The 25,288-nt window shown below is 63.0% G+C and overlaps 4 protein-coding genes across 7 annotated transcripts; 1 reads left to right on the top strand and 3 right to left on the bottom strand.

Moving 5' to 3' along the window:
• Positions 1–1,049: 1,049 nt before the first annotated feature.
• On the bottom strand, positions 1,050–13,059 carry SEMA3G (semaphorin 3G). The gene is made up of 16 exons (XM_056338410.1): positions 12,966–13,059; positions 8,841–9,001; positions 7,734–7,796; positions 5,988–6,107; positions 5,237–5,327; positions 5,011–5,127; positions 4,616–4,758; positions 4,422–4,536; positions 4,245–4,314; positions 3,885–4,029; positions 3,371–3,602; positions 3,160–3,251; positions 2,858–2,899; positions 2,448–2,673; positions 2,000–2,139; positions 1,050–1,897 (listed from the first exon to the last, which is right to left on the bottom strand). Exons 1-16 carry the CDS (start codon positions 13,051–13,053, stop codon positions 1,433–1,435), a joined length of 2,310 nt encoding a protein of 769 aa, XP_056194385.1. The 5' UTR covers positions 13,054–13,059; the 3' UTR covers positions 1,050–1,432.
• A 1,501-nt stretch (positions 13,060–14,560) lies between these two features.
• ACY1 (aminoacylase 1) lies at positions 14,561–19,243 on the bottom strand. Of its 2 annotated transcripts, none has more exons than XM_056337189.1 (14): positions 19,117–19,243; positions 18,425–18,489; positions 17,764–17,868; positions 17,565–17,659; positions 17,304–17,380; positions 16,962–17,051; positions 16,660–16,716; positions 16,477–16,550; positions 16,345–16,394; positions 16,004–16,148; positions 15,854–15,922; positions 15,682–15,761; positions 15,343–15,403; positions 14,561–15,202 (listed from the first exon to the last, which is right to left on the bottom strand). In XM_056337189.1, exons 1-14 carry the CDS (start codon positions 19,223–19,225, stop codon positions 15,038–15,040), a joined length of 1,242 nt encoding a protein of 413 aa, XP_056193164.1. In that variant the 5' UTR covers positions 19,226–19,243; the 3' UTR covers positions 14,561–15,037. The 2 variants fall into 2 exon arrangements, with proteins under 2 accessions (XP_056193164.1, XP_056193165.1); XM_056337190.1 differs by having other exon boundaries at positions 15,854–15,907.
• Positions 19,244–21,167: 1,924 nt separating this feature from the next.
• On the bottom strand, positions 21,168–22,859 carry LOC130148509 (protein ABHD14A-like). Its single transcript, XM_056337191.1, has 4 exons — positions 22,459–22,859; positions 22,216–22,331; positions 21,633–21,865; positions 21,168–21,350 (listed from the first exon to the last, which is right to left on the bottom strand). Exons 1-4 carry the CDS (start codon positions 22,704–22,706, stop codon positions 21,168–21,170), a joined length of 780 nt encoding a protein of 259 aa, XP_056193166.1. The 5' UTR covers positions 22,707–22,859.
• Positions 22,860–23,201: 342 nt separating this feature from the next.
• On the top strand, positions 23,202–25,214 carry LOC130148510 (putative protein-lysine deacylase ABHD14B). 3 transcript variants are annotated; one of them, XM_056337195.1, is made up of 4 exons: positions 23,202–23,328; positions 23,865–24,074; positions 24,250–24,491; positions 24,838–25,214. In XM_056337195.1, the coding sequence occupies exons 2-4, from the start codon at positions 23,867–23,869 to the stop codon at positions 25,018–25,020; spliced, it is 633 nt and encodes a 210-aa protein (XP_056193170.1). In that variant the 5' UTR covers positions 23,202–23,328; positions 23,865–23,866; the 3' UTR covers positions 25,021–25,214. The 3 variants fall into 3 exon arrangements, with proteins under 3 accessions (XP_056193170.1, XP_056193167.1, XP_056193169.1); XM_056337192.1 differs by lacking the exon at positions 23,202–23,328 and adding an exon at positions 23,335–23,551; XM_056337194.1 differs by lacking the exon at positions 23,202–23,328 and adding an exon at positions 23,335–23,551 and having other exon boundaries at positions 23,712–24,074.
• The last annotated feature ends 74 nt before the right edge of the window (positions 25,215–25,288 follow it).

The following is a 25,288-nucleotide window of genomic DNA, read 5'->3' as shown; positions in this document are numbered from 1 at the left end:
TTGCAAGAGAGGTGGATTACGGAGCTGGAGAAGAGGGTCAGGACTCACAGCTCATCTCCATGGGCACGCCGTGGGACAGAGCAGTGCTGCCAGGGGACTTTGCTCCCATCAAAGGCACCACAGTGAGCTGTGGTGCTCTGCAGCTGCAGCACAAACACACACATGCGCACACACAGAGGGAGGAGCGATGATATCATGACCTGGCTTTGCATGAGCTATTTAGGGGAGTTAATTATTATTATTATTATTTTTCTTTTCCGTCCCTCCGCCTCTGAACAATGCCTGTCCCAGCAGGGCTGTGGTTCACACCATTGTGTGGGGCAGCCCTGCCTCAGGAAGGGGGAGATCTTTATCACCCCGGGCTGACCAGGCGAGGCGAGTGAGCTCATGTTGGGCAAGGAAAGCAAAGGAGCACCTTGCTGGCAGCCTGGGACAGTGCCGGCAGCCTGTGGGTGCTCTCCATGCACCTACCCTGTCAGCCGCTGCATTTGGGGGAGTCCCTGGGTACTGGTTTACCTCCACCAGCCACCATCAAGCCCACCAAAACCATCCTTGTCCCCCACAGTCCTGCAGGGCCACCAACCACCAGAAACCAGCGCAGCCCCCCAAGACTGTGCTGGGGCCACCCTTCTTCTGCATGTCCCCATCCCCTCTGCCACCCAGGCACAGTGACGGCAGTGGTATCAGTGCCTCTCCCTTGTTTACCCAGGAATGGGTCTAAAGTGCTGGCAGCCATTTGCTTTTCTCCCTGCCCCTGCCCAACCCTAAAACAGTCTGCCTGGGGGTGGGGGTCGGAGGGGGGGGGGGGAGGAACTGCACCCAGACACAGGCTGGCACTGCTGAGTGTGCCCTATGCCGCAGGGAAGGTTGGAAGGAGCCCCGTCCCCCAGGGTATGCCCTGGGTGGTATGGCATGGCTGTGGCTCCCCAGGCACAGGGCTCATCCTGGGCACAGAGGCTTTTAGGGGTGATGCTGTTTTTCCCCCGCTGTGAGAGCGGGCATCATCTTTCCCAGGCCCCGTGTTGGTATGGAAAGCCTGGAGCCATCAGCCACTCCCCACGGTGCCGCGCTCGGCCCCTTTATTTGCGGAGAAAGCCAGCCAGCAAGCTCCCTGGGGTGATGGTACAGCAGTGGCACTGCACGTGCCAAGCCCCAGCCTGCCCCAGGGACCATGGCCCCCCACCTGGCACAGCACCCAGCAAGAGCAAGGGGGGGCCAAGGCATCCCACCACACTGCCCATTTTGGAGGTGGCCCTGCGGCCACTGAAGGTGACAGGGACCCGCCCAGGAGCTGGCCCTGGCATCCCATCCACCACAGCTGGGGGGACTGGGCTGCAAGCCACCCGCCACAGCAGGAGGTCCCCAGGGCTGCCAGCAGCACGGGGAGCTGGTCCTCACCCACAGCCACCCCACGTCCATTACACAGCCCTCTCTAGGTGGACACTGCTTGCCGGGGCACACGGTTCCTCTCGCCGTGGGGTTTGGCTGTCTGTCCCTTCTTGCCCATGTCCACACCAGCCAGGGCATGCTTGGACTGGGCCAGCTTGCTCTTGCGGTGGTGAGGGCGGCTGCCACACCAGAGGCGAGTGCAGTACTCCTCCACCCGCCGCAGGTTTTGGGAGCTGATGAGGTGCATGATGTCCTTGAACCAGGTTTTGGGAGCCTGTGGTGCCAGCTGGGGCTCGGGGCAAGGCAGGCGCGGGGGGTCATCCCCCCACTCCCGGCGGAAGGTGTGTGCCAGCTGCTTGCTGGCAATCACCTCCAAGGCTGTCTTGGCCACCGTCTGGGTGAAGCCATGCTCCAATGTTTTGCAGTAGTAGACACCGGCATCGTGCCGGTGCAGCTTGCGGAAGAGCAGCCCTTGCTCCGTCTGCAGGATCCGCTCGTCCATCTTCACCTGTTGGCCACCACGAGGTTGGGGGGGGGTGGTCCAGGTCTGGCCCCATATCCCTCCCGTGTCCTCACAAGGGAAGCAAGGCAGGTGCAGGGGAAACCTCACCTCATCCCGCTGCTCGTCAGGGGGCCTCTGGACAAACCACTGCACAGTGGCCTGCGGGGACCTGGGCACGCACTCCAGGAAGGTGCTGTTGTCCTCCGCGCCATAAAGCACCTTCTCCTCAACGCTTTCAAAATCGTCCACTGAGGTGAAGACAGACATGGGCTCACAGGAGGGGCAGAGCCAGGCTCCCACGTGCGTGGGTGTCAGCTCCCCTGGGCCACTGAGTGTCTTCAGTCCCTTTCTCCCCCCCCTCCCTGGGGACAGACCCAGGTGGAGCACCCACCTTCTCTCAGGGCACCCCTTGGTCTACAGGATGGGGAGACGAGGGTGCCCCAGCCCACCTGGGGTGGTCGCAAGCCCCTCTGTATGCTGAGGGCTGCGGATGCCAGGACATCTTGGGGCACCTGGACAAGCCCCTCAGCCCTGTTGTGCCCCCCTAGTCTCTCACCGGTCAGGTTCTGGTCCAGGCACTGGTGCACAGGGTTACTGTGGCGGACATCCTGGCGGCGGTAGCGGCGCTTGCCCGAGGGCTGGTAGCGGGTGCAGGCGGTGCCGTCCCAGGTGCAGTAGGGATCCCTGGCCAGGCAGCACTCAGCACAAGCTGTACCATAGGTCTCACACTGGTGCAGCCGTACCTGGGCCACCCCCAGGCTGGAGCCCACGTAGAGCATTTGCTGGGGGAACAGCACCAAGATGGTGATGCTGGCAGCCCCCACAGGCACAGTGCCCAGGGTCCCCAGCTGGGACTCACCCAGGGCAAGCACCATGTGGGCTTTGAGAGGCTGGTGACAACAGCTCAGTCCCTCCTGGTCACCTGCCCTGTCCCCAGCCCCGTGGCCAAGCCACGTCTGTACTCACGCGCTTGACGGAGATCTCCATCTGGGTGATGGGCACAGGCACCTGCAGGGGAGGAGAGCAGACGTGAGGCTGGCAAAAACCTCTCCATGGAGAGCCTGGCTCATTCAGAGCCATCAGGGCTCTGAAGGGGCACCAGGAACGTTTTTGGGGAGGGTGAACACAACCAACCTCTCCCCTCACAGCCCTGAGACCTCCCAGTGCCCAACAGTGTGGTGACAGCCCTGATCCTCCATCCCCATGTGTCCCCAACCTGAGCTCATCCCACTGCACTCCTCCTGTGCAAGTAGGGTAGCGAACAGCACCTTAAAAACCTGCAGCTCTTCCAGGACGACTTCCTCAGTCATGGCTGAGCTTGTCTTCTGCAGGACCACCACCTTCAGCACTGAGCCAGTGTCTGTGGGGAGGAGGAGGAGGATGGAGGTGTGAGCACCCTGATATCGCACACCCCAGCTGCGTGCCCACCAGTAGCCCCAGCACCGGGGCTCTTTCCTGCACGCCCCTCCTGCTGCTCACCTGTCCCAAGGAAGAGGACGTCGTGCTGCCCATCCTCAGCCTCCACTCGGTCCACCACAAGCTGGCGCAGGCGGTAGGGCAGGTTGGTCTTCACTAGGAGGGGTCGGCGGTGCCGGGGGTACACGGGCTTGAACATGAGGGGGTGAGCACGGGCAAAGTGCAGCACCTCATCAGGGAAGTCCTTGGTGGTGCCATACTGCCGCCGGGGCTCGTTGGTGGTCTTGCTGGGACACTGTGGGAATGAGAGGGGACAAGCTCAGCCCAGCCACCCCAGCACCCATCCCTCTTTTCTTCCTCCATCCTGCTGCAGAGCTGGTTTGGATCCCTCCCCACCTTCCAATCTGGGATCCATCTTCTCCACCTCTTTGACAGACCTTGGTCCCCAGCTGTCCTGGGGTGGATCCCATAGGGAGCCCATGCCAGCAGGTGAGAAGATGGAGGATTGGCCTCACCACCACCCCCAAAGATTAATCGGAGGAGCAGAGGGCATCCAGAGCTCCAGGGAGTCACTCACCACACCAGGCCGCGGGTAGGGCACCCTGCCCTCGTAGGCACCCCACCGGTGGTGGGGGCTCTCCCGGTGGGCAAAGGGCCCATTGAAGACCTCCCGGATGTCAGCCATGCGGTACACACAGATGGCGGAGCCCTGGAAGACATGGCTGAAAGGGCACATTGAATGGGGTGAGCAGACCCATGCTCTGCACTGGTGGCATCAGTGCGGGACATGGGAGCACCAACATCTCCATACACATATGGACAAGGGCAGAGTTGGTGGAGGCTGGGGAGCAGCCAGTCAGCCACATGGTGATGGTGACGGGGCAGGTCACGCGCAGCTGCAGCTGGACGTCCCCAGAGGCTGAAGCTGGCCACCCACCTGATGGTGCTGAAGAGGGCATAGATCTCTGGGCTCTTCCCATCCTTCGTCCTCAGCAAGAAGACATCCTCTAGGGATGGAACCATCGGGTTTCTCCTGGATCTCAGGGGCTTCCCGAAGCCGCTGACTAAGCAACCAGCCCTGGTTCGCTCCCCAGTTCCATGCACCACCCCTTACCTAGCTCATCAAAGTAGGTGTCGATGCCACCGGGGCCGGGGACAGAGCACACCAGCCGGGCTTTGTTGAAGGTACTCCACTTGTTGACCAGCACCCTCTGGCCACCAGCATCATTCTGCAGGGACAGGGAGCATCAGGGGCACCATTGTGACTTGGTACATCCCTGTCCCCCACGGTCCCCACCAGCATCTTACCACGCAGACCCGCACCACCCGGCTGACGATGGTGTGTTCCTTGCTGTCTGCCTCCACCACCTTCTCCGTGAAGAAGAAATAGGCTTTGTCGTTGTCCCGGTCATCGTTATCTGGGATCAAGTGGGCTGCCACAAATTTGGGGTCTACAAGGAAGAGCCAGCCATGTCAGGTGGGTCAAGAGGGCATGGAAACCACCTCTGGACCCCCACACCATGCTGGGGCTGGATGCTGGCCAGGAGGACCCCCAGATCTTGCTGCCCCGGTGCCCTTCCCTGTTTGTACCTGGCATGGGGGATGCTGACCCATGGCCAGCAGATGCCCTGGCCACCACAGGGCTCACGGTCCCTGACATTAGCCCAGCTGGAGGGGATGGAGAGGCAGAGGGGAGCCCATACCGTTGAGTAAGCGCTGGTCCACCTCAGTGCGCAAGGCGGAACGGGTCCCCATGCTGCGGAAGATGCCGGGATCACGGCCCAAGAAATCTGCGGTGAGGCCGGTGTACAGCTCCCCACCTGGCAAAAACACCCCACCACGGGGCTGAGAGCCAGTCCCGGCTGGCACAGGGACCATCCCTGGTCCCTGCACCCCAAAGGTTCTCAGTTCCCAAGGAAGACAACCTACCGATAACAGTGCTGGCAAAAGTGCGGCTGGGCTCATGCGGGCACCTTCCCCGGCCGGTCTCCACGCTGGCAGGGTCCAGGCTGAAGGTGTGCTGGGCAAGGGGGAGCAGGCAGGTGAGCCCTGAGCTGTGGCGGGGCCGTGCCTGGGCATGCAGGGGCTGGGGCTGGTCCCTGCCCCGCTTGCAGGCACCTTGCTGCAGGCATCCACAGCCCCAGCGCTCCCGAAGGGACCATCTGGAAGTGGCAGCCGTGCTTTTTGAGGCAAGTCGGATCCTATGAGGATGCGAAGCAGCCAGGGGGACCAGCCAGCCCCACCATTTGTCTGTCAGCCTGGCCGGAGGCATTGTGGTATGGGCAGGGCTCCTGCTGCCAGCACAGTGCCGGGCTGCGAGCAGGGGGTTCTGCCTTTCCATCCCAGCCAACCTGATTTATGAGCAGCGAGCTGGGAGGGGGGGAAACACCACCCATGCTGCAGCCCCTGGCAGGACACCAGTCCCAGGGGACATGTCTGGAAAGGCAGTGCCAGGCCAGAAAGGTGGGGGAGCTGGGAAGGGGGTAGTGCAAGGGCAAAGGGGCAACAGGGAGCTGGTTCCTGATACCCCCTAGTACTCAGCGTGAGGCAAACACCACATTCAGCATCCCCATGCAGTCTTGAAGCCCCCCAGAAGGGAAGCAGATGATGGCTATCTACCTCCCAGGGGTGTCCCACCAGGGACGCTCAGGATGGGCACGCCACTGTGGTGCTGACCTACCTCACCACGGTACCCCACGTAGACAAAGGCGCAGACGGGGTGGAAGGCGCCCGTCCCACAGGCCAGCAAGTGTGTCCGGTTGTAGGGGTGCAGCACACGGACGTAGTTGGCGCAGTCAGTCTGGGGGAACAGCGGAGGAGGGGAAGGTCACAGGGGGCTTGGTGGTGCTTCACCCAGCCCCACTCCTCGCCTCTGCCTGGGGCCCTACAGTGATGGGTGAGCCCCAGCCCTGGCTCCCTGGGATGCACCCAGGCTCTCTGCCTTCACCCCAGTGCCAGGGGTGCGAGATGGCATCTTGCACCCACCAACAGGGCTTGCATAGGCTTCATCTGGACTGCACAAGGACAGGGCTTTTTACTGGTCGTCCTGCCACAGAGAGCATCCTGGGGAAACCACACGTGATCCAGCCATCACCTGGGCATCTCCTGCCCACAGGCACCCGTGCACTCACCCCATCACACAGCCCGTGCCAGCCGGGGGAGCAAGGTCACCTGCTCAGCAAGCTCCCAATGTGACTGGGACACAACACATTGTCCACAATTGGGACACAAAACAATGGGCTCCTACACCCAGCCCTGAACACCTGAGGATCCTTCTCTTCCCGGCGCCCAGGACGTGACCAGAGGCAGGGACGTCCTTCCCCATTGTGTTCCTGCTTGCCGGGGATGAAACAAAAGAAGGAAACGTGGGAGACAGACGGATACCCACAGGCATCCTCAGCTGCCTCCAGGACAGCCCTGATTGCTACTGTCTGGGATTGTCCCCTTCTACCAGGAACAAGTAGCAATGACGCCCCTGGGGCCACAGACCTGCCACCTCAGACCTTGCGCGGTCTCTCCTGGCAGTTCCAGCTGGAAAAGGGCTCCCATCCTTCTCCTGCTCAGGCACCACCACCGTTAGCTCAGCAGCTTGCCCTGGCCAGCGCCAGCCCTGCCTGTCCCCCCATCGTCCCCCTTCGGTGGGATGCGAGGCCCCTTGTCTGCTGGGAACACCACCAACGGAGCTGCCCCGGGGGTTCCCAGCCTCCCTGCTGTTTATTTTCCCTTTGCAAAGAGCCTCTAAAATAGCAAGTTGAAAAAAAATATACGTTCAAGAAAAATAAGAAATCGAGCCTGCCCTGGCTTAGATCTGTCGGTGAGAGCTTGTAAAATAAACACACAGAGCGGGACGGGGCTCCCGGGAGCAATTTGTCTGGGCCAGGGGAGCCTCAGGGACTTTCTCCCCGCCACAGTCCTCTTTCCTATAGGGGCAGGAGGGATGCAAAGAGGGGTGAGGTTTAGGGAGTGAGGTCACTGAACCTGAGCAAGTTACAGATTTCCCACCATCAGGGATGGCCAGGACAGGCCAGACCACATTGCTGGGGACTGGAGCACAGCACAGGGCTCTTGGTGCCTCTGAGCTCAGGTCTTGGAGCCCAGATACCCCTGCCCACTTTGTGTAGCCATGTTTGGGGCACACTGGCCACTGCTCTGTGGCCGTGGGGCTGAGCAGAGCCCCCGAGACAGCATTTCCAGAGCCCAGAGCAAACGTGCCAAATGGCCAGGCTTGGTCACCAGCTCCCTGCCTCAGTTTCCCTCATGCACCAGGATGGTCCCTTGCTCTGCCCCAGCATTAACTGGCCTGTGAGCCCCACAGGTCCATCCCCGGCAGGACGACACAGCACAGCCCTGGCAGGGGGGAGCCGGCTAGCACCAGGACACAAGGGGACCCCCCCAGCTCGGGGCAGAGCACGCATTGGGAACTTACCCCTGGGTCCTTCCCCTTCCGAAAGCATTCCTCAGTCTGCCCAGGGAGGGGTGGCCAGTAGATCTGAAACACAAAGGACCTGTTGGAGCAGGGAGGGGGGACAGCAAGGACCCAGCCCTGCAAATACACAACCCCAGGCTGCCAATGGCATAGGGACGGAGAGAGGGACAGAGAGAGGGAACAGCTCCCCAGAGCTCACCCAGCCCAGGGGTCTCAGGGCAGGACCCTTCCTCCTGGGGAGAAGCACCCTGGCAGTCACAGCCTGCAGCCGGGCTGGGTGTGGGTGCTCACACTGGGGATGGCCAGAGCTGGCCTGGAAGGGGGTGGACTTGTGGGTGGCCCGTGGAAAGGGTGCTGGGGCACAGCAGGGAGTGGTGGAGCCCAGGTCTCCTGCAGCCTTCGGCAGCTCTCGGACCAAGGGCAGCTTGGGTACACAAGCCCTTGACCCCATTGCGGTGACCCAGCACACCAAGGGGCACTCCATTTCCTTCTCCACTTTCTTCAGCTAGAAACAGCCCAGAGCCATGTTTAAAAAAACAAGAAGTTGAAATGGAGAGGGTGAAGGAGGAGGGGAGCCACTACCCAGCATTGTTGCTCTGGTCCATCACCTCTCCCACTGAGGAGCCAGGAGAGGTCTGATGTCTTTGCTAGCTGAGCCCTGGCACAGCTCGCTGCAATGATGGATGCTTTTAGCTCCTTGTCTCTGCAGGCTTTCAGCTGTATATTTGGCCTGTGAAGGGGATGCCCAGATGAGGATGGGCAGCACCCGCTCTCCCGATGGCAGCTTTTTAGGAGAATGGGGTTTGAGACCCTGCTCAGAACCCAGAGAGCACCAGTGGGCTGCACCGCTGATCTCCTAGGCTGCCAGCCACAACTACCTGGCTTCCAGGCACCACAGCCAGCCCACCCTTGCCAGGCAGTACAAGTTTTCAGATGCATTTTGGGGCACTTGAGATGGGAACATCCTCAGGGCAGGTCCTGTTTCAGGGTGACTTTGCCTGGTTTGGTTGGGCAATGTCCACTCAGAGGGGCATAGGGTGCACAGGGGGCCAGGGTGGGGTCGGAGACCCCAGGGTGCTGAGCAGGACTCAGCTCACCCCAGCTCACCTCCTTGGGGTCTGCACTGGCCCTGTCCAGGAGCAGGGAGTAGAGCACATCCTTCCCCCCGATGAAGAGCCGGTCACGGTACTCATCCAGGTAGAGGGAGCGGAAGCCCAGGAAGCCTCGGTGGCCAAAGAAGAGGATGGAGCGGTTGGTGCTCAAAAGCTCTGTCAGGGAGGGAAGGAAGGGTCAGGACCAGCCATCCCAGCCTCAAAGACCCACAGGGCTCTGTAAGCACTGCTCACCTCAAATGTCCCCTCCCAGCCGCGGCCACAAGTGCTTGCCTTGAGCCTGGGGGATGTCCTGCTCCCCGGCGGTCCCCACAACATCCCTCCATCTGCCACGCATGCTGGGGCCTCCAGCACACCCAGCTCACAGCCTGCCCTGCTGGGACAGCACAGCCCTGGGGCCCCAAGCTGTCACCCAGCACAAGGACAGGAGGGAAAAACAATGGATAACACCCCACAGCTAAATGCCCTCTCACACCCCTGGGAGCACACACACACCCCCGACCTGGGGGCCAAGCTGTCAGAGGGGGCTGCAGCAAAGGGGCATCACAACCAGGAAAACCAGAGAGGGGCAACACAACTGCAGGTGCCATGCAGGCTTCCAGCTCCCAAACACCCTTCACACAAGGATCCATAGACCCCTACGCTGGTGGCAGCACCAAGGGGTCCTGGCTGTTTCAAGGGGTGACCAGATGACTGCGATGGGCTCAGAGGCAGGAGGGTCCCTCCGAGCTGCTGTTCTGAGTATCATGGAGCTGTCCTTGGGCCACCAGAAGAGCTGCCCCCAGCCACTGTGAACAGCAGCATCCATCTTCATCCCACCCTGGAGGTGTGGGCATCCAGGCCTCACCCTGCCTGAGGTGCTGCTCTCCTGCCCAGCCAAAGACAAAGCTGCAGAGCCAGCAGGCAGCAGGGTCTCAGGCAAGTTTGCCATCAGCAAGGTTTGGTTTATCCACTCCAGACTCCTCCTGTGGCCATGCCACAGCGCGCTGGGGTGCACGAGAGCCTGGCAAAGGCTGTGCCATGCTGTCAGCCCCAGGCTGGGCTCGCACAGAGCTTGGGAGGGTGGTGAGAGCAGACACGGGGTGGGCAAAAAGCAGGTCCTTCCCCCTCCCTGGTGCCAGTCAGGGACACAATAGCAGGCACCCAGCCAGCGCCATGGGGAAATGGGCACACAAAGCCCGCCGCCGCCACCACCAGACCTCACTGTCGGGGAGGCTTCCTCCCCACCATGGCATGAAGATGGCACCTGGGGAAAGGCAGTATCATGGGGATGCTGTGTCCCTGGAATGGATGTCACATCCTAAAGCAACAGGGTCTGATGGTCAAAGTTCCCAAAGCAGGTCCAAGCCTGAATCCTGTGAGGTGCCAAGGGGACCCTTGTGGTGATGACAATGCAGAGGCAGTGGTGTGATGGATTCTGAGCGGGAAATAACTTTCAGGGTCAGCAAGCTGAAATCCCCAGCATGGTGGGCCCACCCAGCTGCTGCCGAGGGAGAGGGCAAGAGGGAGCAGCTCAGCTTCACCAGCCTCTGAAACCCCATCCCAGCGGCTGCCCCAACACCAGGCCAGGCGCCCCAAGCGCCACGACCGCCAGATGGAGGGGGAGGAGGACAAAGCGCCATTGATGAACGCAGCAGTGTCCCCAAACACCCTCCACTGGGGAAGGCTGCCAGCTGCCACTTCTGACCCCAGGGAAACCCCCAGCCTAAGCATCCCCCACGCATGTCCCTGTGAGAGGGGAAGCTGGCACTGGGACAAGCCCAGCTTCCAGCAGCCCAGGACACTGGGGTGCCAAGCTCTGCTCTTGCTGGGGGTACATTTGTCACCCCTAATGAGAAGGTGGCCAACGGCACAATGCCACCATCCTGGTGGGGAATGCCTCTTCTGGGACCTGCAAGGGAGACACATCCACCCCATCACACACAGCTCCCTTCCCCACCAAGTCGCTCAAGGGCAGTTCCAACACCCTAACTGGTAATACAGGCAGCATGGAGGGATACAGTTCCACCAGCTCCATCCTCACTGGGAAGACCCCTGTGCCTGCAAGCAGAGCTGGCACCAGGCACCGAGGGTCCTTCCACCCCATCTTTCCAGGGGGTACCCTCCTTCCCATGACCTCCCAGCATCTCCAGTCCTCCCATATTGCCAGGCCCAGCCCAGGAAAATGCTGTTGTCTCCTTCTATTCTTGCCCAGGAATATTTCCCCAGCTCAGAATAACATTGCCAAAGTTGTCAGGCTCCTTTTATTGTTTCAGGTGAAGCTTCCCCTTCTCCCCCAGCTCCGGCAAATTCCTCTTGCACCTCAGGTTACACCAGCTCTGGGTGCCTTCCCCTTCCCTGGCTTCATCTCCCCAGGGAGCAGCACCCTGCCATGCCCCATCCATCCCCAGGACCCCTTTACTCCAGGGTGTGGGTCTCATAGGAGCCATCCTCCAGATGGAGGGGTCCTTCAGGTGGGACAGCGGAGAGCTTGGAGGGCACCGGGCTGTGCTGTAATGCTCCCAGTCCACGTAGCAGCAAAATGCTCTTTCGCCTCTCAACACAAGCCACTGCTGGAAGCCAAAGCAAAAGGAAAAGAGTGGCTTGAAGTGAGAAGGAGAGCTGGGGACACGGCCACCCCTGCACCCATGGCACAGCACATTCTCCTATCACCCTTCCAAACATCAACCCATCACCAGAGCCACCAGCCATGCACAGCCCAGACCAATAAGCTAAGCACAAGCAGCTTCAGTTCACCCCAGTTTTCTTTCAGAGGTTTCTAATGGCTTTAATTGAAATTTCAATTTTCTTCTTTTTCCCCCTGGGGAGAAGGCGGTGGCAGAATTTGTTTCATGGGAAATTTCAGTTTCTGTTTCCAATTTGGAAGAGGAACAGAATAATCAGCTTAAGAAGGGAAAAAAAAAAAAAAAGCTTCAAAAGGTTGCTCACACCCTGTGGGAGCCTGAGGAGCTCATGTGGCCCCGGGGAGCCCCTCGCACCTGGGGGATGGCACAGCCAGGCTGTGCTGCAGGGGATCAGAACCTGAGCCCTGTGACCAAGCTCTGCTGGGACCCCAAACCTCCCAGCCCCACTGCCAAGCACAGCCCCAGGACAGCAGAACCCACCACGGGGCAGAGCCATGAGCCACCCTGGGCGCCTGCTGCCTCCCGAGGAAAGTGGGGCCACCGCATGCCTCAGTTTCCCCTTTTCAACAGAGAGGGAACCCCTGTGGCTGTCCACTCTGCCCAGGACAGAGCCAGGGATGCAGTCAGCCATGCCCCCAGGCCAGGGGACCCCCAGCCCGGGCAGCACAAGGGCAGCCAGCAGCTTTCCCCTGGCACAGGGACCTGCTCCACAGCTCCCAGGGCTCCCTGAGGGCTGGGCTGCCCCAGTCCTTTCCCCTCTTTGGGAAGGGAAAGATCTGCATTACACCATTTATTTTATTTTGCTCTTTTTTAGAGCAGGTTCATTGCTTTTAGGCCAGAAGGAGGAAATCAGGGCGCTCCGGACTCCTCTGTCAAGTTTGGCTGGCAGTAGCCTGTGGATTAAGCTGGCAGAGGAGGGGATGCAGCGGGCCAGCGCAGGATCACAGGAGTTTTAATTAAAACCAAGCGCTCCCAGCGCAGCACCCCGAGGGCCCCCCAGCACCCCAACACGGCGGGGCTCAGAGGGTGCCTGTGCTCAGCAGCACCCTGGGACCTGCCGGGCAGCCCACCCAGCCGTGGGCCCAGCGCCGAGCACCCACGGGGGGTGATGCCCACCCACGCACCGCAGCACCCACCCGACCCCCAGGGCGTGCCGGTGCCAGACCAGCGCTGTGCCTCAGTTTCCCCCCACTCCACGTGGGAGACCATCCCTCGTGGGAAGCGGCGGGGCTGGCGCGGAGCCCGGCGGCGCATCCCCTCGCCCCAGCACCCGGCTCCCCCCTTCCTCCACCTCCTCCTCCTCCTCGGGGCCCCCCACGTCCCGCGTGCGGGACGGGACCGCGCCGAGCAGCCACCCGCCGAGACCCCAGACCACACCGAGCCCCAGCGCAAGGTGCCCCCCCCAACCCTCCCCATAAACCCGCACTTGGGGCGCAGCGCCCACAGCCGAGGCCCCCCAAGCCCCCCCCGCAGCAGGTGCCCCCGGCCCGGCTCACCGCGGTAGGGCAGGCGGAGCCGGGGCAGGCTGCGCCCCGCCGCCAGCAGCGCAGACCCCAGCCAGCACACCGCCACCGCCGACCGCATCCCGCCGCTCCCGGGGCTGCCGGTGGCACCCAGCTTTTATGGGGCCGCCATCCGACCGCCCCCGGCCCGCCCCGGCCCGCCCCCGCCACCCCCCCATCCCCCGGGGCGGCGGGGATGCGCGGGGGGTGCGGTGCGGGGCGCAACAGCCTCAGCCCCCGGGGGCAGCGCCCAGAGCTCACACACCCCTAAATCGTCGCCTGCCACCAGCGGTTTAGGCTTTGCCGCAGCCCCCTCCCGCAAAGAAGTAACCCTGCCGGCCTCTCCGGCTCATCCCTGAGGATGGCTCATCCCTGGAGGCTGGGGAGCAAGGGGGGAAGCTGGGGTTCCCCAGCCTTGCCTTCCTGGAGGGGTAGGACACGGCACATTGGGCTGTCCCCCATGAAGGATGCTCAGCGTGGGGTGATCACCAGCAAGCACCTGGCTCTCATCTCAGCAGCCGGGCAAGCTGGGGACACCAGGCCGGTTGGAGAAGGGGGCTGAGCAGGATCAAGGGGAGCACGGGGTGCTACATGCAGCTTTGGTGCACCTACAGGGCAGGGCGGCAGGGGGGATGCACCACTGTTTGCCGAAAAGGTGCCTGCTCACCTGCACCCTGAGCAGGGACCCTAGCCAGCAAGCAGGACCCCATGGTACCCAACACACCACTCCCAGGCCACCCTCTCCCGGGGCTGCAGGGTCAGGGGACATGGCCATATGAGACATCAGAGACTCCACACAGAATTTTCTGGGGAGCCTTGGCATGGAGGCAGGCATCCCTCCCGTCCAAAAGCCTTGGATTTCCCCGTGCTGGGTGGAGGAGAAGGATGTGGGAGCTGACGGCTTCTGCAGCACCCCATCACCACCGGCCTCATCCCTTCTCCCAGCCTGGCACGGGGGCAGCCTCATTAAGCCCAGCCCCCAGAGGGCTGCAGCATCTTTATTAATTAAAACAGAAGGCAGCAGGATAGGGGGGGCCTGGCTCACCCCCAACCTTTTTTAGTGGAGCAGCCCTACAACTTCCGCCCCCGGCCAGGGTAAAACCACCCCAGTTTGGCTCAGTGAGCCCTCAGCTGGCTCTTGCCGTGGTTTCCCCGGGGAACAGCGTGCCTCTGAGACAGATCCAGCACCCCTGGGTGCTGGGAGCCATGCGGGGTGGGGTAAAAGCAAGGAGGAGATGCAGCCCGGGGCAGCTCTGGTAGATCAGGTCGGCTGCCTGCTCAGACCCGCACGCTGCCTGCCCAGGCCTGGGGGTCTGGGGGAGCGGCACTATGGCAGGACCTGGTGGGAGCAGGATGAATCCCAGCACCGCCAGCTGCTCTAGCCCCGAGGCTGATCTGGAGCAGAGGCTCCTGAGGAGCAGTCCCACAGCCTGCCTGGGCAGGATCGGCCCACAGCACCATCCCCCAACCCAACAAACCCAGGGGAGCAGGGAGCACCCCAGTAGACGCCACCACATTGAGGAAATCTGTGGTGCCCGGGCTCCCCAAGACCCCACAGGCAGTGCCACAGACAGACAGACAGACCCCTCTGCTGGCCATGCTTACCAAGGAGATTTATTGACTTGCACAGGCAGGACAGGTGGCACCGGCCCCAGCTCCCCTGGCAAACGGGCAGGGAGGCAGGATGAGGCGCAGGCAGGCAGAGCAGGGTACCAGACAGCCCCTTACCCCACAGCCAGAGCAGCTGGAGGTGGCACAGGGACAGGGGGAGGCACCACCAGCACCAGGAAAGGCAGGAGGCACCCAGGCACAAGGCTCTGCTGGCACCCGGGCAAGGGGGACACAACCCCCAGGGGTGCGGCTGGGACCCAGATTTCGAGGGCACAGCCAGGACACTGGGTACAGGCATCACCATCGGGCAAGCCCTGAGCACTGCCAACGTGGCATGATGCCATCTGTGTCCCAGGCACACTGGTAGGCATTTGCTGTGCTAACCCCCTGATCCCTTTTTAAAGTCTTGTGTCCTGCTGCTTGGCTCGGCCCCATCCTGCCCCTCGCCAGGGCGCTCAGCCCTCAGCAGGCAGCGGGGGCACCGATGCCAGGGCAGCCAGAAGATGTGCATAGATGTCGATGCCCCGCAGGAAGACTTGCTCATTGAGGAATTCGTTGTGGTCATGGAGAAGCACTGGGGTGCGGTTCATGGGTGAGAAGCCAATAGCGGGGTGTCCTGCCTGGGGATGGTGGGGTACAGGGTGAGGCCAGGGATGGGATGGGCACCACATGCCCCGCTTTTCCTGGGCATGGCTCTTGTTTGGGGCTGCAGGTCTCACCCCGGGTGGGGGACCCACAGGCAGGCTGGCAGGGCACTCACCGCTCGGATGTAGCGGCTGTCGGTGGCAGCTGGGAAGATCTCAAGCTTGAGCTGCAGCTTCCTGACAAGCGAGACCTTGCATCAGCATGGGCATGGGGGCAGCCGGCTCCCCTGCCCCCCTGCCACCCCACAGGCAAAGAGCTCACACCAGGAAGGTCCCTCAGTCCTGCAGGACACGCAATCCCATCCCTTTCGGAGGGACGCAGGGAAATGCCTTGGCACAGCACAGGACAACCCCTCCCAACGCCTGCCATGACCCCAGAGACCCCCGGGGACCACCTGCCTCCCACCAGAGGATGTCCCCACCATGGTCCCGCCCTTCCTGGGGACACTACTCACATGTCCCTGCAGACCCCGCTGAAAGCTTTCCACCACGGGTCTGACTCCTCAGTGGAGGTGACGTGTTGGTCCATGCATTTCTGATGGAGGGAGAGGGCAGGTGAGGGGCAGGGGGTGGGCATGTGGCAGGGGAGGGACAGGTACGATGTGCCAGGTGGCTGAGACCCCTCACCTGGTGAAACTCATAGGTGACACCGTCCCCAGCACCCCGACACCATGCAGCCACCTGCTCCTCAAAGGCCTGAGGCAGAGATCAGAGGAGAAGTGTGAGCGGGGTACCCCCAACGCGCTCCCTCCCAGGTGGGGCCAGCATGGCACCCACCTTCAGGTCCACGGTGGGTGGGATGCGGATGTCGAAGCTGGCTGCCATCTCAGAGGGCACCACGTTGAAAGAGACGCCCCCCTCCAGCATGGTCAGGTTGAGTGAGGTGACATCCCCTAGGGTCAGGCTTGAGTCGGACTTGAGCCTCGGGGGACGCAAGGGAGAGTCAACCTCCACCACCCAGGGAGGAGGAGAAGTGCTCCCCCACCCCACCAGTACCCCCAAATGTGGAAACTGAGGCACGGAGCGGCAGCGCCGGATCAGAGCCTGGCTCGGGATCCCAAAGACCCCCTCCACGGACTGAAATGAAGCCACAGCCATTCCCGCTGCCTGTCTCCTACCTCTGCTTCTCGCTCTCCCTGAAGGTCAGGAAGGAGTTGATGACTTTGTGCTGGGGAAGGAAGGGCAGTGGGTGAGGACCAGTCCTGCAGGCAGCCCCAGGGCAGGCAGCAGAGGGCTGCACCTTCTCTTACCATCTTCTCGGCCGCTGTGTTGCTGATGAAGCGGGACCCATGCCCGGGGCTACCCATGCACTTCACTTTTATCCCTGTGGCAGCAGGGGAAGAAGGAGGCATTGAGCAGAAAGCCCAGGGCAGTATCAGTGCCCCAGCGCCCAGCAGAGCCAGGGACAGGGTGCCACGCGTGCGGTTACTTACACCATGGGCTCTTCTCGCCATAGAAGACACTGTAGGTGTCAGACGGGCTGGCCAGGCCTGCAGCAGGCACAGACAGGGGGTCAGCAGGGCACAGAAGTGCCATGGCATGCCCCCTTCTACTCTGCCCTGGCAGCATTTCCCCTCCAGGCTGGCACCGTGTGGGTCACTCCCCGGGAAAAGGAGCCCCCAGGGGGGTCTCTGGAAGCTGTGCTGGGTGCCAGTGCCCAGGGGACGATGCCAACAGGCAGAAGGGTGCATGCCAAGAGGAGACACGTCCCCATGGCAGCCCTGCTACCACTCACCCTCGTCCAGGGCAAAGCCCACGTTGAGTGCTCTGAACTCGGGGCGCTGCACAAACATCTCCATGCCTTTGTGTCCACCCACCTCCTCATCTGTGGGGGAGAGGCTGGTGTGGAGGAAGGAACTGGGGCATCCCCCAGCCCACCTTTCATGCCAGCCTGGGTGCTGCCAGCACACCCGATGTCTTTGGACAGGGAAACCCCTCCAGCCTTGACCTAGGTTGGCTCAAAATCTGGAGAGACTGGCAGGAGGGTGCCCAGCTGCCATGCTGTGGGGAACTTCAGAGCATCACCCAGCTGCCAGCCCCTCCTGTTCCCCTGAGAGGTGACACCCTGGGGACTCACCAGGCACAAAGGTGAGGTGGATGGTGCGGGCAAAACACTTTCCCTCTGCCTTCAGCCTCCGGATGGCCTCAAGGTATCTGTGGGGAGAAGGTGGTGCCTGGTCATCATGGAGGAGAGGGGCTGGTGTGCTCTGAGACACCCCAGGCAGGGTCAAGGGGTAGCACCTTCAGCCCCAGAGACTCTGGGGATGGCAGCATCCTGTCGTGCATCATTCAGAGGCACCCCCACCACCGTGCCCACCGTGCAAAGCCCTCCACTCACTGGATGGAGACACACTTCATGTCCTGTGCACCCCGGGCATAGATGTTGCCTTGCGAGTCCTTAACAGCCTCAAAGGGTGGGTAGGTCCAGTGTTCCTGTGGGGAAGAGTGGCTGTGATGGCATAGGGGCACAGCAGGCACCAGCTCCCATTCCCCTGCCACCCACCCCATCCTGCCCACCCCTTGCCCTGTCCCAGCACCTCGAAGACAGGCACGACGTCGGTGTGGGAGTTGAGGAGGATGGAGCGCAGGTGGGGCTTTGTGCCTTGCCACGTCAGGATCAGCACCACGCGGCCCTGGCACACCTGTGGGGCAAGGGCAGGATGTCACCAAGGTCGAGGCTGAGGGGCTGGGACTGGCAGGCTGCAGCCAAAAAGCATCAGACTGGGAAAAGTTTCTTGATGCCACCCAGCAGGTCACCCCTTTCTCTGCTGGGAGAGGGCAGGCAGCAGGAGCAGGCATGCCTGCACTCCCCCAAAGCTAGACGGAGCCTGGACGAAGGCACGAGACCTGGCTGCAATTCAGACGGAGGAGGGGAGACAAACCCAGCATCTTCCCCGGGTGCCCGGGGACACCCTGGGACAGCTGGTGCCCAGCAGGAAGGATGTCCCCAGCCAACACGACCCTGCCAGGTCCCCAGCTAATCATAGCACGGGCGGCTGCAAAGGTCAGCAGGGACTAGCCGGAATACAGGCTTAAGGAAGGGCTCAGGTCAGCAAAGGATTACAGGCAGAGGGGATTCACTCCTACCCAGCTCCAGGGTGGCAGGCAGGGGAACAGCCCAGTCACTAAGGACCTGGCACAGATGGGTGGATGGGTGGATGGATGGACGGACTGGGGGCTGCTCCTCGCCTCACTCACCTCCACTTTCTGACAGGCCAAGCCCAAGTCGGTGCCAACACGCTCCAGAAACTGGACAGCCGCATCTGGGGAGGAGCAGGGATGCCCAGAGTTATGTCAGGATCTCCCACCCCTCACTACAACTCACAAGGCTCTCCGGGGCTCCCAGGCCAAGGAAAGAGGTGACCAGAGAGGGCAGGTGATGGAGGTCCTGGGCACAAGAGGTGGCTGGGAGTGGGGACAGGAGCAGCTTGTCACCATCCCTTTGGTGCAAGGACTAGGGGAACAGGAAAAAATAAGAATTGAAGGAGGCAAGTTCAGGGAGGACAGTCCTCCACAGAAGTTTCGGGAGCTTTCTACCAATAAAAAAATCTTGATGTACTCTAGTGGGAGGATGAAAATTTTAACAGAAGATCTGCACGGGGTTACCACAATCACCTGTCCCAGAGCCAGGGCAGCATGGAAACAAGGACCCTGAGGCACAGGGCTGGAGGAAGCAAACAGCAGCTCTGGGTGCAGTCAAGACATCCATGGATGTCCTCGCCCCAAACAAAGGCACCAGCAGAGATAAGGCACAAAGGTGCTCGCTCCTTAACACCTCGATCAAAACAGCCCCAGCCCAGGACTTGGGCATCCGGGTCCAAAGACCGGAGCTTCAAAGCCACATTGCTGGATCCCTGCATGGCTCCCCGTCCATTTCCCCCCATCCTCACCATAGTCAGGTTTAGGGTGGACGGTGTCAATCCTCAGGTACTCCCGAAAAAGTGTAACCGAGGGGTCCTCCGAGGCCCCGGTGCTCTTCCCGGGCTTCCCGGGTGCCATGTCAGGGACTGGGGCTGCAAAGCCCTGGGGGAAGAGCGGTGAGATGGTTAATCACCCACCGGCCCCTCCAAAGTCCATCGGCAAGCTCGGTCGTCACAGAAACCAAAGCAGGATGGGGCAAAGGTCTCCCAGTTATGAGTCCTGGGATGCTGCCACCACCAGAGAAATTCCCCCACCTGGGTGCAGGGGCAGGATGGGGTGTGCCCCCCATGCCATCCTTTCATTCTCCCCCCAAAAGCACATGTTGTCACCCCAGACGCAGTGCCAGGGCAAGCAATGGGGTGAGGGTGTGACCCACAGAAGGGCTAGCTGGGGCATAGGGGGCTAGCAGGGAGGAAAGGGGGGCAACGAGGCAAGGGAGGGGGTTATGGGGGGGAAGAAGGGTGTGTAGGGCAGGGGCACATGGTAGCTGGGGTTAGTCAGTGGTTAGAGGTCCAGCAGCATGCTAGGGGAGTGCAGGTGGGGAAAGAAGGGTGCTGATGTGAGGAGGTGCAGGTAAGGAAAGGGGGGCATGGCTTGCTTAGGGGGTACTGGAGACGTACAAGGGTGGACACTGGGGGTGCAAGGAAATGGGGATGGTGAAGGGGGATTGAGTGCTTACAGAGGACGGGGGGGCTGGGGGGCCTACAGAAGGGTGACAGGCTACTGGGTATTTGAGGGGTGCTGGGCAGCTGGAGGAGCAGGAGGATGTGGGGTGCTTAGGAGCACGTGGAGCTACAGCAGGAGGGGTTGAAGGGGAACACTGGGCAAGCTATGGGAGCAAGGGGTGCAGAGAGACTCTGAGGGGGGCACAAGGGGACCGTGGTTAGGGGTGCAGGGGTACTGTGGCTAGGGGTGCAAACGGGCACAGGTGGGGTATAGGGGTACCTGGCTGAGGTGCAAGGGAGGGTGCACAGTGGGGTGTAGCGGTACTGCAGTTAGGGTCCCACGGTTAGAGTTGTGGGGAGTGCAGCGTACCATGGGTAGGGGTGCAGGTGTATTGGGGGGGGGGGCAGGACACCATGTTTGGGAGTGCAGGGGTGTGCAGGGTACCGTGGTTAGGGGTGCAGGGTGCTGCATGGGTTAGGGTGCAGCGGCTGTGTTGTTGGGGTGCAGGGGAAGCACAGGCAAGAGGGCAGAGGGGTGCTGGATGCCATGGTTGGGGGTGCAGGGGGGTGCAAGACACCATGATTAGGGGTGCGAGGGGGTACGGGGGGCTTTCAGAGTACCGCGGTGAGGGGTGCAGAGGGGTGAAGAGTACCGTGGTAGGGGGGGGGGCAGGAGGGCAGGGTGCAAGGGGTACCGCGGATGCAGGGTACCGTGGTTAAGGGTGCAAGGCAGTACGGGGTGGGGAGGGAGGTGCAGGGTACCTCGGGGTATATACCGCGAGGGGTGCGGGCTTGCGGGGGGACGAAGGCACCAGGGCAGCCCCCCACGGGCTGCCGGGCGCTGCCGGCCCGCCCCAGCTCCTCGGACCCCCGCCCGGCCCGGCCCTACCTCCGCGCTGCTGCCGCCGGCGCCTGCCCGGCCCGGCCCCGCTCGGCCCCGCTCCGCTCCGCCCCGCAGCCGGCAGCGGGCAGGAGGCGGGCGGGGGGCGGGCAGGGGAGGAGCGGGGCCGCGGGGTGGGCTGAAGGCAGGGGGCAGGGAAGGGGAGGGGGGCAGGAGGCAGGAGACAGGCAGGGGCCGGGCCGGGCACCCTCCTGCCCCACACTAGAGGCCGAGAGATGGGGCTGGAGCCCAGGGAGCCCCGCGGCGCTTGGGGACACACGCAGAAACCAGAGCAGCATCAGTTTATTGGCCTCCTGACAGAGGACACCCTGTCCTGCCAGACAAGGAACACCCTCAGTGTGTCCCCCGCAGCCACCCTGGGGACACCCCAAAAGAGAACAGCACCTTTCACGCCAGCCACCTGTGTGTCCCAGTCCCACAGGATGCCCCAGCCTCTGTCCTTGCTCGGCAGCGCTCACTTTAGCTGGTGCAGGAAGCCCAGCAGGGCCCGGTGGAAGTCGTCTGGCTTGTCCAGGTAGCAGGCATGGCCGGCATCAGGCACCACAGCCACACGGTGCCCAGGGAGCTGCCGGAGGCTCTGCAGGGCCTGGGGAGCCAGGATTGTGTCACGGTCACCATACAGGATCAGGGTGGGCGTCTTGGTAAGGGCAGAGAGAAAACCAGAGGGGTTATCAGAGGGGGAAATGGCCACCACACTCCTTTTGTGCTGTGCCCACCTCCATCCATCATCATGGGGGCTGCAAAGCTGAGGGAAGGCAGGTGCCAGCCCCGCCACGAGCTGAGGGGAGCAAAGGTCCCCCTCACTGCTCCCCTCGCTCACCCCAAAACAGGGCCACCCTCCATGCCACCTTACAACCAGCTAGCCTACAAGGTTTGCCAGTACCCAGGGATATCCCCAGAGCCCACCAACCCAACTCACCTGGACCCGCCGGTACTGCTCAGCAGTGTAGTCCTTGGTGCCCACGGGTGCAATGGGCACAAAGCCAGCCAGCCGGTCCCCCTGCGCCAGGAGGAAGGGTAGGGCAAAGCGGCCGCTCATGGAGGGGCTGACAAGAACGGGCCTCCGGATGCCCAGCTCCTGGAGGACATGGTCCAGGAAAGCCACACGGTCCTGTGCTGTGGCCATCTCCGCCGGGGGTGAATCCCCATAGCCTAGGGCAGAGGGCATGGAGTGGGTGTGGGGTAGGGGGAACTGTGCAGCCTGCAATGATCTCTCCCCCTGAGGCTCAGCTAGCTTGGCAGAAAATAGGCACCCAGTCAAGCCTCAGCGGTTGTACAGCCACAGCCGTGCACCAGCCAGACCAAGCCAACTCCAGCCCAAGCGTTTGGGTGGCCACGGAAGTCAATGCCCTGGGGCAAAGCCAAATACCCATGGGGACCACCATTAGCTGTCTAAAAAGGTCCAGAGCCCTCCCTAAAGAGGTCCAGACCCCAGCAGTGGCTAAGGTGATGGACTGGAGCTGACCAGAGGGATCAACTTCAGGGCAATGCCGTGGTCCTACCAGGCAGATCTATTGCAACTGCACGGTAGCCTTCTCCGGCAAGCAGCGCCAGTGTGCCCAAGGCCTCCCACGTCTTGGAGGTGAATGCCTGGCCATGCAGGAACAGGACATCGGGCCTGTGGTGGGGAAAACAGGTGGGAAGGGGTTCAGGGAAGACAGCATGCCTACAGTCATCCATTGGCCACGAGGGCTAGGGAAGACCGACCACCTTCCTCTGCTACGGGAGCCGGCGGGCTGACCCACCTCCCGGGGCTGGCAGCGCCGCTGGCCTGGGGCCCTGCAGAAGCCTCCCTGTAGAAAACGGGGGGCTCTCCCGCAGCCATTCCGCTTCGTGCGGTGGTGTTGGCCACCCGCCGGCCCCGCTTCCCCTCCTCAGGCCGGGTACCCGCCAGGCGCCGCTCCTGCTGCGTGGCCGGCAGCAGCAGGTAGAGGAGGAAGGTGAGGAGCACCCCGAGGAGCAGCAGCCCCAGGCGGCCGCGGCCGACCGGCATCTCTGCTCCTCCTGGAGAAGGAAAATGGCAGCGAGGGGCTAGAAGCCCCAAACCCCACTGCTGCGGGGCAGGGTAGGCCTCAGACCGCGGTGCTCTCCTCTCTCCGGCCCGGCCCGCGTCTCCCACGCCCGGCGCTGGGAGCCCCACTCGGCTCCAGCCCCCCGAGCCCCCGCTGGCTCCGGCCGCCGCCCTCGCCGCCCCTCAGGCCCGGCCAGGACATGCAGCCCGCCCGGCCCCGGCCCTCACGGCGCCGCGCCCGCGGCCCGAGGCTCCGCCTGGCGGGAGGCCGCAGCCCTGCAGGCCCCGAGGGCTGTTAGCCGGGGGCCTGCCCGCCGCACCGACCCACCGGGCCGGGACCGAGGTCTCGGGAGAGAACGGCCGGTGCCGGGAGAGGAGCCCCGGCTTGGCGGGGCTCGGCTAGAGCTCGGCTCGGTTCGGCAAGAGCTCGGCAGAGCTCGGCCAGCTCGGCTAGCGCTCGGCTAAGGCTCGGCGGCGCTCGGCTCGGTTCGGCAACAGCTCGGCTAGGGCTCGGCAGCGCTCGGCCAGCTCGGCTAGGGCTCGGCTCGGTTCGGCAACGGCTCGGCGGCGCTCGGGAGAGCTCGGGTGACTCGGCAGAGCTCGGGTAGGGCTCTCGGCTTGACTCGGCTAGAGCTCGCTGGGGCTCGGCTCGGTGGGGCGGCGGCGGTTCCCAGGGCCGCCTCGGGCCCTGCGCTCCGTGAGGCGGTGCCGCCGCTTCCTCTGCCCGCGCCCCGCCGGCCTTTGGACCCGCGGCGCGGCACCGCCAGCCCCGTGGTGCGGCGGGGAGCGGGCGGCGAGCGGCGGCCGGCAGTGGGGCGGAGGAGCAGGTAAGGGCCGCCGGCCCGGTGCAGGGCGGGGAAACTGAGGCAAAGGCAGGACCGTGAGCCTGCCTGCCGCGAGCGAGCGGCCCCGCACCCACCCCGGGGCCGGCCTCCCACCCGTGTCCCCCAGAAGGAGGGTGGTGCCAGTGTAACCCCCCCTTCCCAGTGCCAGTGCCACAGCCTGCCAGCCCTCCTGCCGCCGCCGGGCCTCGAGGCCAGGACGAGGCCTGTGGCCCCTTCTGCTAGGCTGCACAGGGCCACCGTGGGCCCCGGGCCCACTTCCACCTCTCAACCCCCGCAACATCCCTCCCAACCCCAGCCATGGCCGCCCCGCGGCTCACCGAGAGCACCGTCACGGTGGACGGCCAAACCCTCTTCTACCGCCAAGCTGAGCCAGACCAGCAGGCGCCAAAGCTGACAGTGCTGCTGCTGCATGGCATTCGCTTCTCCTCCGACACCTGGCTTCAGCTGCAGACGCTTGCCACACTGGCCGAAAACGGCTACCGAGCTGTGGCTATTGACCTGCCGGGTAAGGGATGGTGGCAAGTGCAGCCCCGGAGCAAGGTGGGGGCCGGGGGGAGCTGTCACAGCCATTTGAGCTTGTGGTGGCAGGATGGCAGCCCCAGTGTCCTGCTGTGCTGGCTTCTCCTGGTCATCAGGCGGCAGGGAATATGACAGGGCAATTTCTGTCTCCCACGGCTCAGGGCTGGGGCTCTCGAAAGATGCCGTGGCGCCAGCACCAGTGGGCCAGCCAGCACCGGGGGCTTTCCTGAAAGCAGTTTCGGAGGCTTTGTGCCTGGGTCCAGCCGTCGTGATCAGCCCGTCGCTCAGCGGCATGTACTCCCTGCCCTTCCTCTTCCAGCACAACCACCTGCTCAAGGCGTATGTGCCCGTGGCACCCATCTGCACTGAGAAATTCACAGTGGAGCAGTACACCCAGATCAAAGTACGGCCTGGAGGGAGATTGCGGGAGGTCAAGGAACTGGGAGGGGATAGTGAGGAGGGGACCCTGGCACTGCATTTGGGCATGGGAAAACCCAAACAGGCCAGAAGCAATGTTGCCACTGGAAAAGGGGAATGTGATGGTGAAGGAATGTGACCGTAGGGTAGCAGGAGGGAAACAGGGAACGTGGGGAGACCCAGGATTCTGAGCCTGTTTCCCCTTCTCATGGTGGGTGGGGGAGAAGGGCAAGCACCTCCCCTCCATGTCCTGGTCCCAGGGTGTCCCTCGACCAGGAGGACCACGTGCCTGGGTGCTGTTGGCAAGCTCAGGGTGCGTTCCCCCTCTGCAGACCCCCACGCTGATCGTGTACGGGGACCAGGACGTGGAGCTGGGGCAGGCCAGCCTGAACAACCTGCGGCACCTCCCCAAGCACCGTGTGCTGGTGCTGCAGGGTGCCGGACATGCCTGCTACCTGGACAAGCCAAATGAGTGGCACCGCGAGCTCCTGACCTTCCTGCAGCAGCTGGAGTGAGCAGGACAGCTGTGTGGAGGGGCCCACAGGGCAGGGGGACATGGCCAACCCACCCGCCCCGCACCTGAGCACGCACCCTTGCACCAAGCCAGCTGCTCACCTGGTGTCCCCGCCCAACCCTGCCATGCCATGCCAGGCCCGTGCCAGCACCACAACCTTCCTTGGGACCAAATAAAACCCCAGCTCTGCTACCACTTTCCTGCCACCTTCCTCCTGCTTCTTTCCATCCTTCCCGCCTCCGTCCCTGGTGCCCACCTCCTCCGTGGCC

The sequence above is a fragment of the Falco biarmicus genome, chromosome 4, assembly GCF_023638135.1.
Source record: "Falco biarmicus isolate bFalBia1 chromosome 4, bFalBia1.pri, whole genome shotgun sequence".
Classification (NCBI taxonomy): domain Eukaryota; kingdom Metazoa; phylum Chordata; class Aves; order Falconiformes; family Falconidae; genus Falco; species Falco biarmicus.
This window is presented reverse-complemented; position numbering and strand designations above follow the sequence as displayed.

What these genes read in the sequence shown, in the direction of transcription:
- SEMA3G (XM_056338410.1), bottom strand. Translation starts at nt 13,053, where the DNA reads ATGCGGTCGGCGGTGGCGGTGTGCTGGCTGGGGTCTGCGCTGCTGGCG. An exon ending in CCAGTGCAGACCCCAAGGAG is followed by an intron (nt 7,797 to 8,840) that starts GTGAGCTGGGGT and finishes TTTGTGTTTCAG; the next exon opens with ATCTACTGGCCACCCCTCCC. An exon ending in GCCCTCTTCAGCACCATCAG is followed by an intron (nt 4,030 to 4,244) that starts GTGGGTGGCCAG and finishes GTGCCCTTTCAG; the next exon opens with CCATGTCTTCCAGGGCTCCG.
- ACY1 (XM_056337189.1), bottom strand. Translation starts at nt 19,225, where the DNA reads ATGGCACCCGGGAAGCCCGGGAAGAGCACCGGGGCCTCGGAGGACCCC. An exon ending in GGGCTTTGCCCTGGACGAGG is followed by an intron (nt 16,717 to 16,961) that starts GTGAGTGGTAGC and finishes TGCCTGCTGCAG; the next exon opens with GCCTGGCCAGCCCGTCTGAC. An exon ending in AGCGGGGTCTGCAGGGACAT is followed by an intron (nt 15,404 to 15,681) that starts GTGAGTAGTGTC and finishes CTCGCTTGTCAG; the next exon opens with GAAGCTGCAGCTCAAGCTTG.
- LOC130148509 (XM_056337191.1), bottom strand. Translation starts at nt 22,706, where the DNA reads ATGCCGGTCGGCCGCGGCCGCCTGGGGCTGCTGCTCCTCGGGGTGCTC. An exon ending in GGCGCTGCCAGCCCCGGGAG is followed by an intron (nt 22,332 to 22,458) that starts GTGGGTCAGCCC and finishes TCCCCACCACAG; the next exon opens with GCCCGATGTCCTGTTCCTGC. An exon ending in AGTTGCAATAGATCTGCCTG is followed by an intron (nt 21,866 to 22,215) that starts GTAGGACCACGG and finishes CCTCTGCCCTAG; the next exon opens with GCTATGGGGATTCACCCCCG.
- LOC130148510 (XM_056337195.1), top strand. Translation starts at nt 23,867, where the DNA reads ATGGCCGCCCCGCGGCTCACCGAGAGCACCGTCACGGTGGACGGCCAA. An exon ending in TGTGGCTATTGACCTGCCGG is followed by an intron (nt 24,075 to 24,249) that starts GTAAGGGATGGT and finishes CCCACGGCTCAG; the next exon opens with GGCTGGGGCTCTCGAAAGAT. An exon ending in AGCAGTACACCCAGATCAAA is followed by an intron (nt 24,492 to 24,837) that starts GTACGGCCTGGA and finishes CCCCCTCTGCAG; the next exon opens with ACCCCCACGCTGATCGTGTA.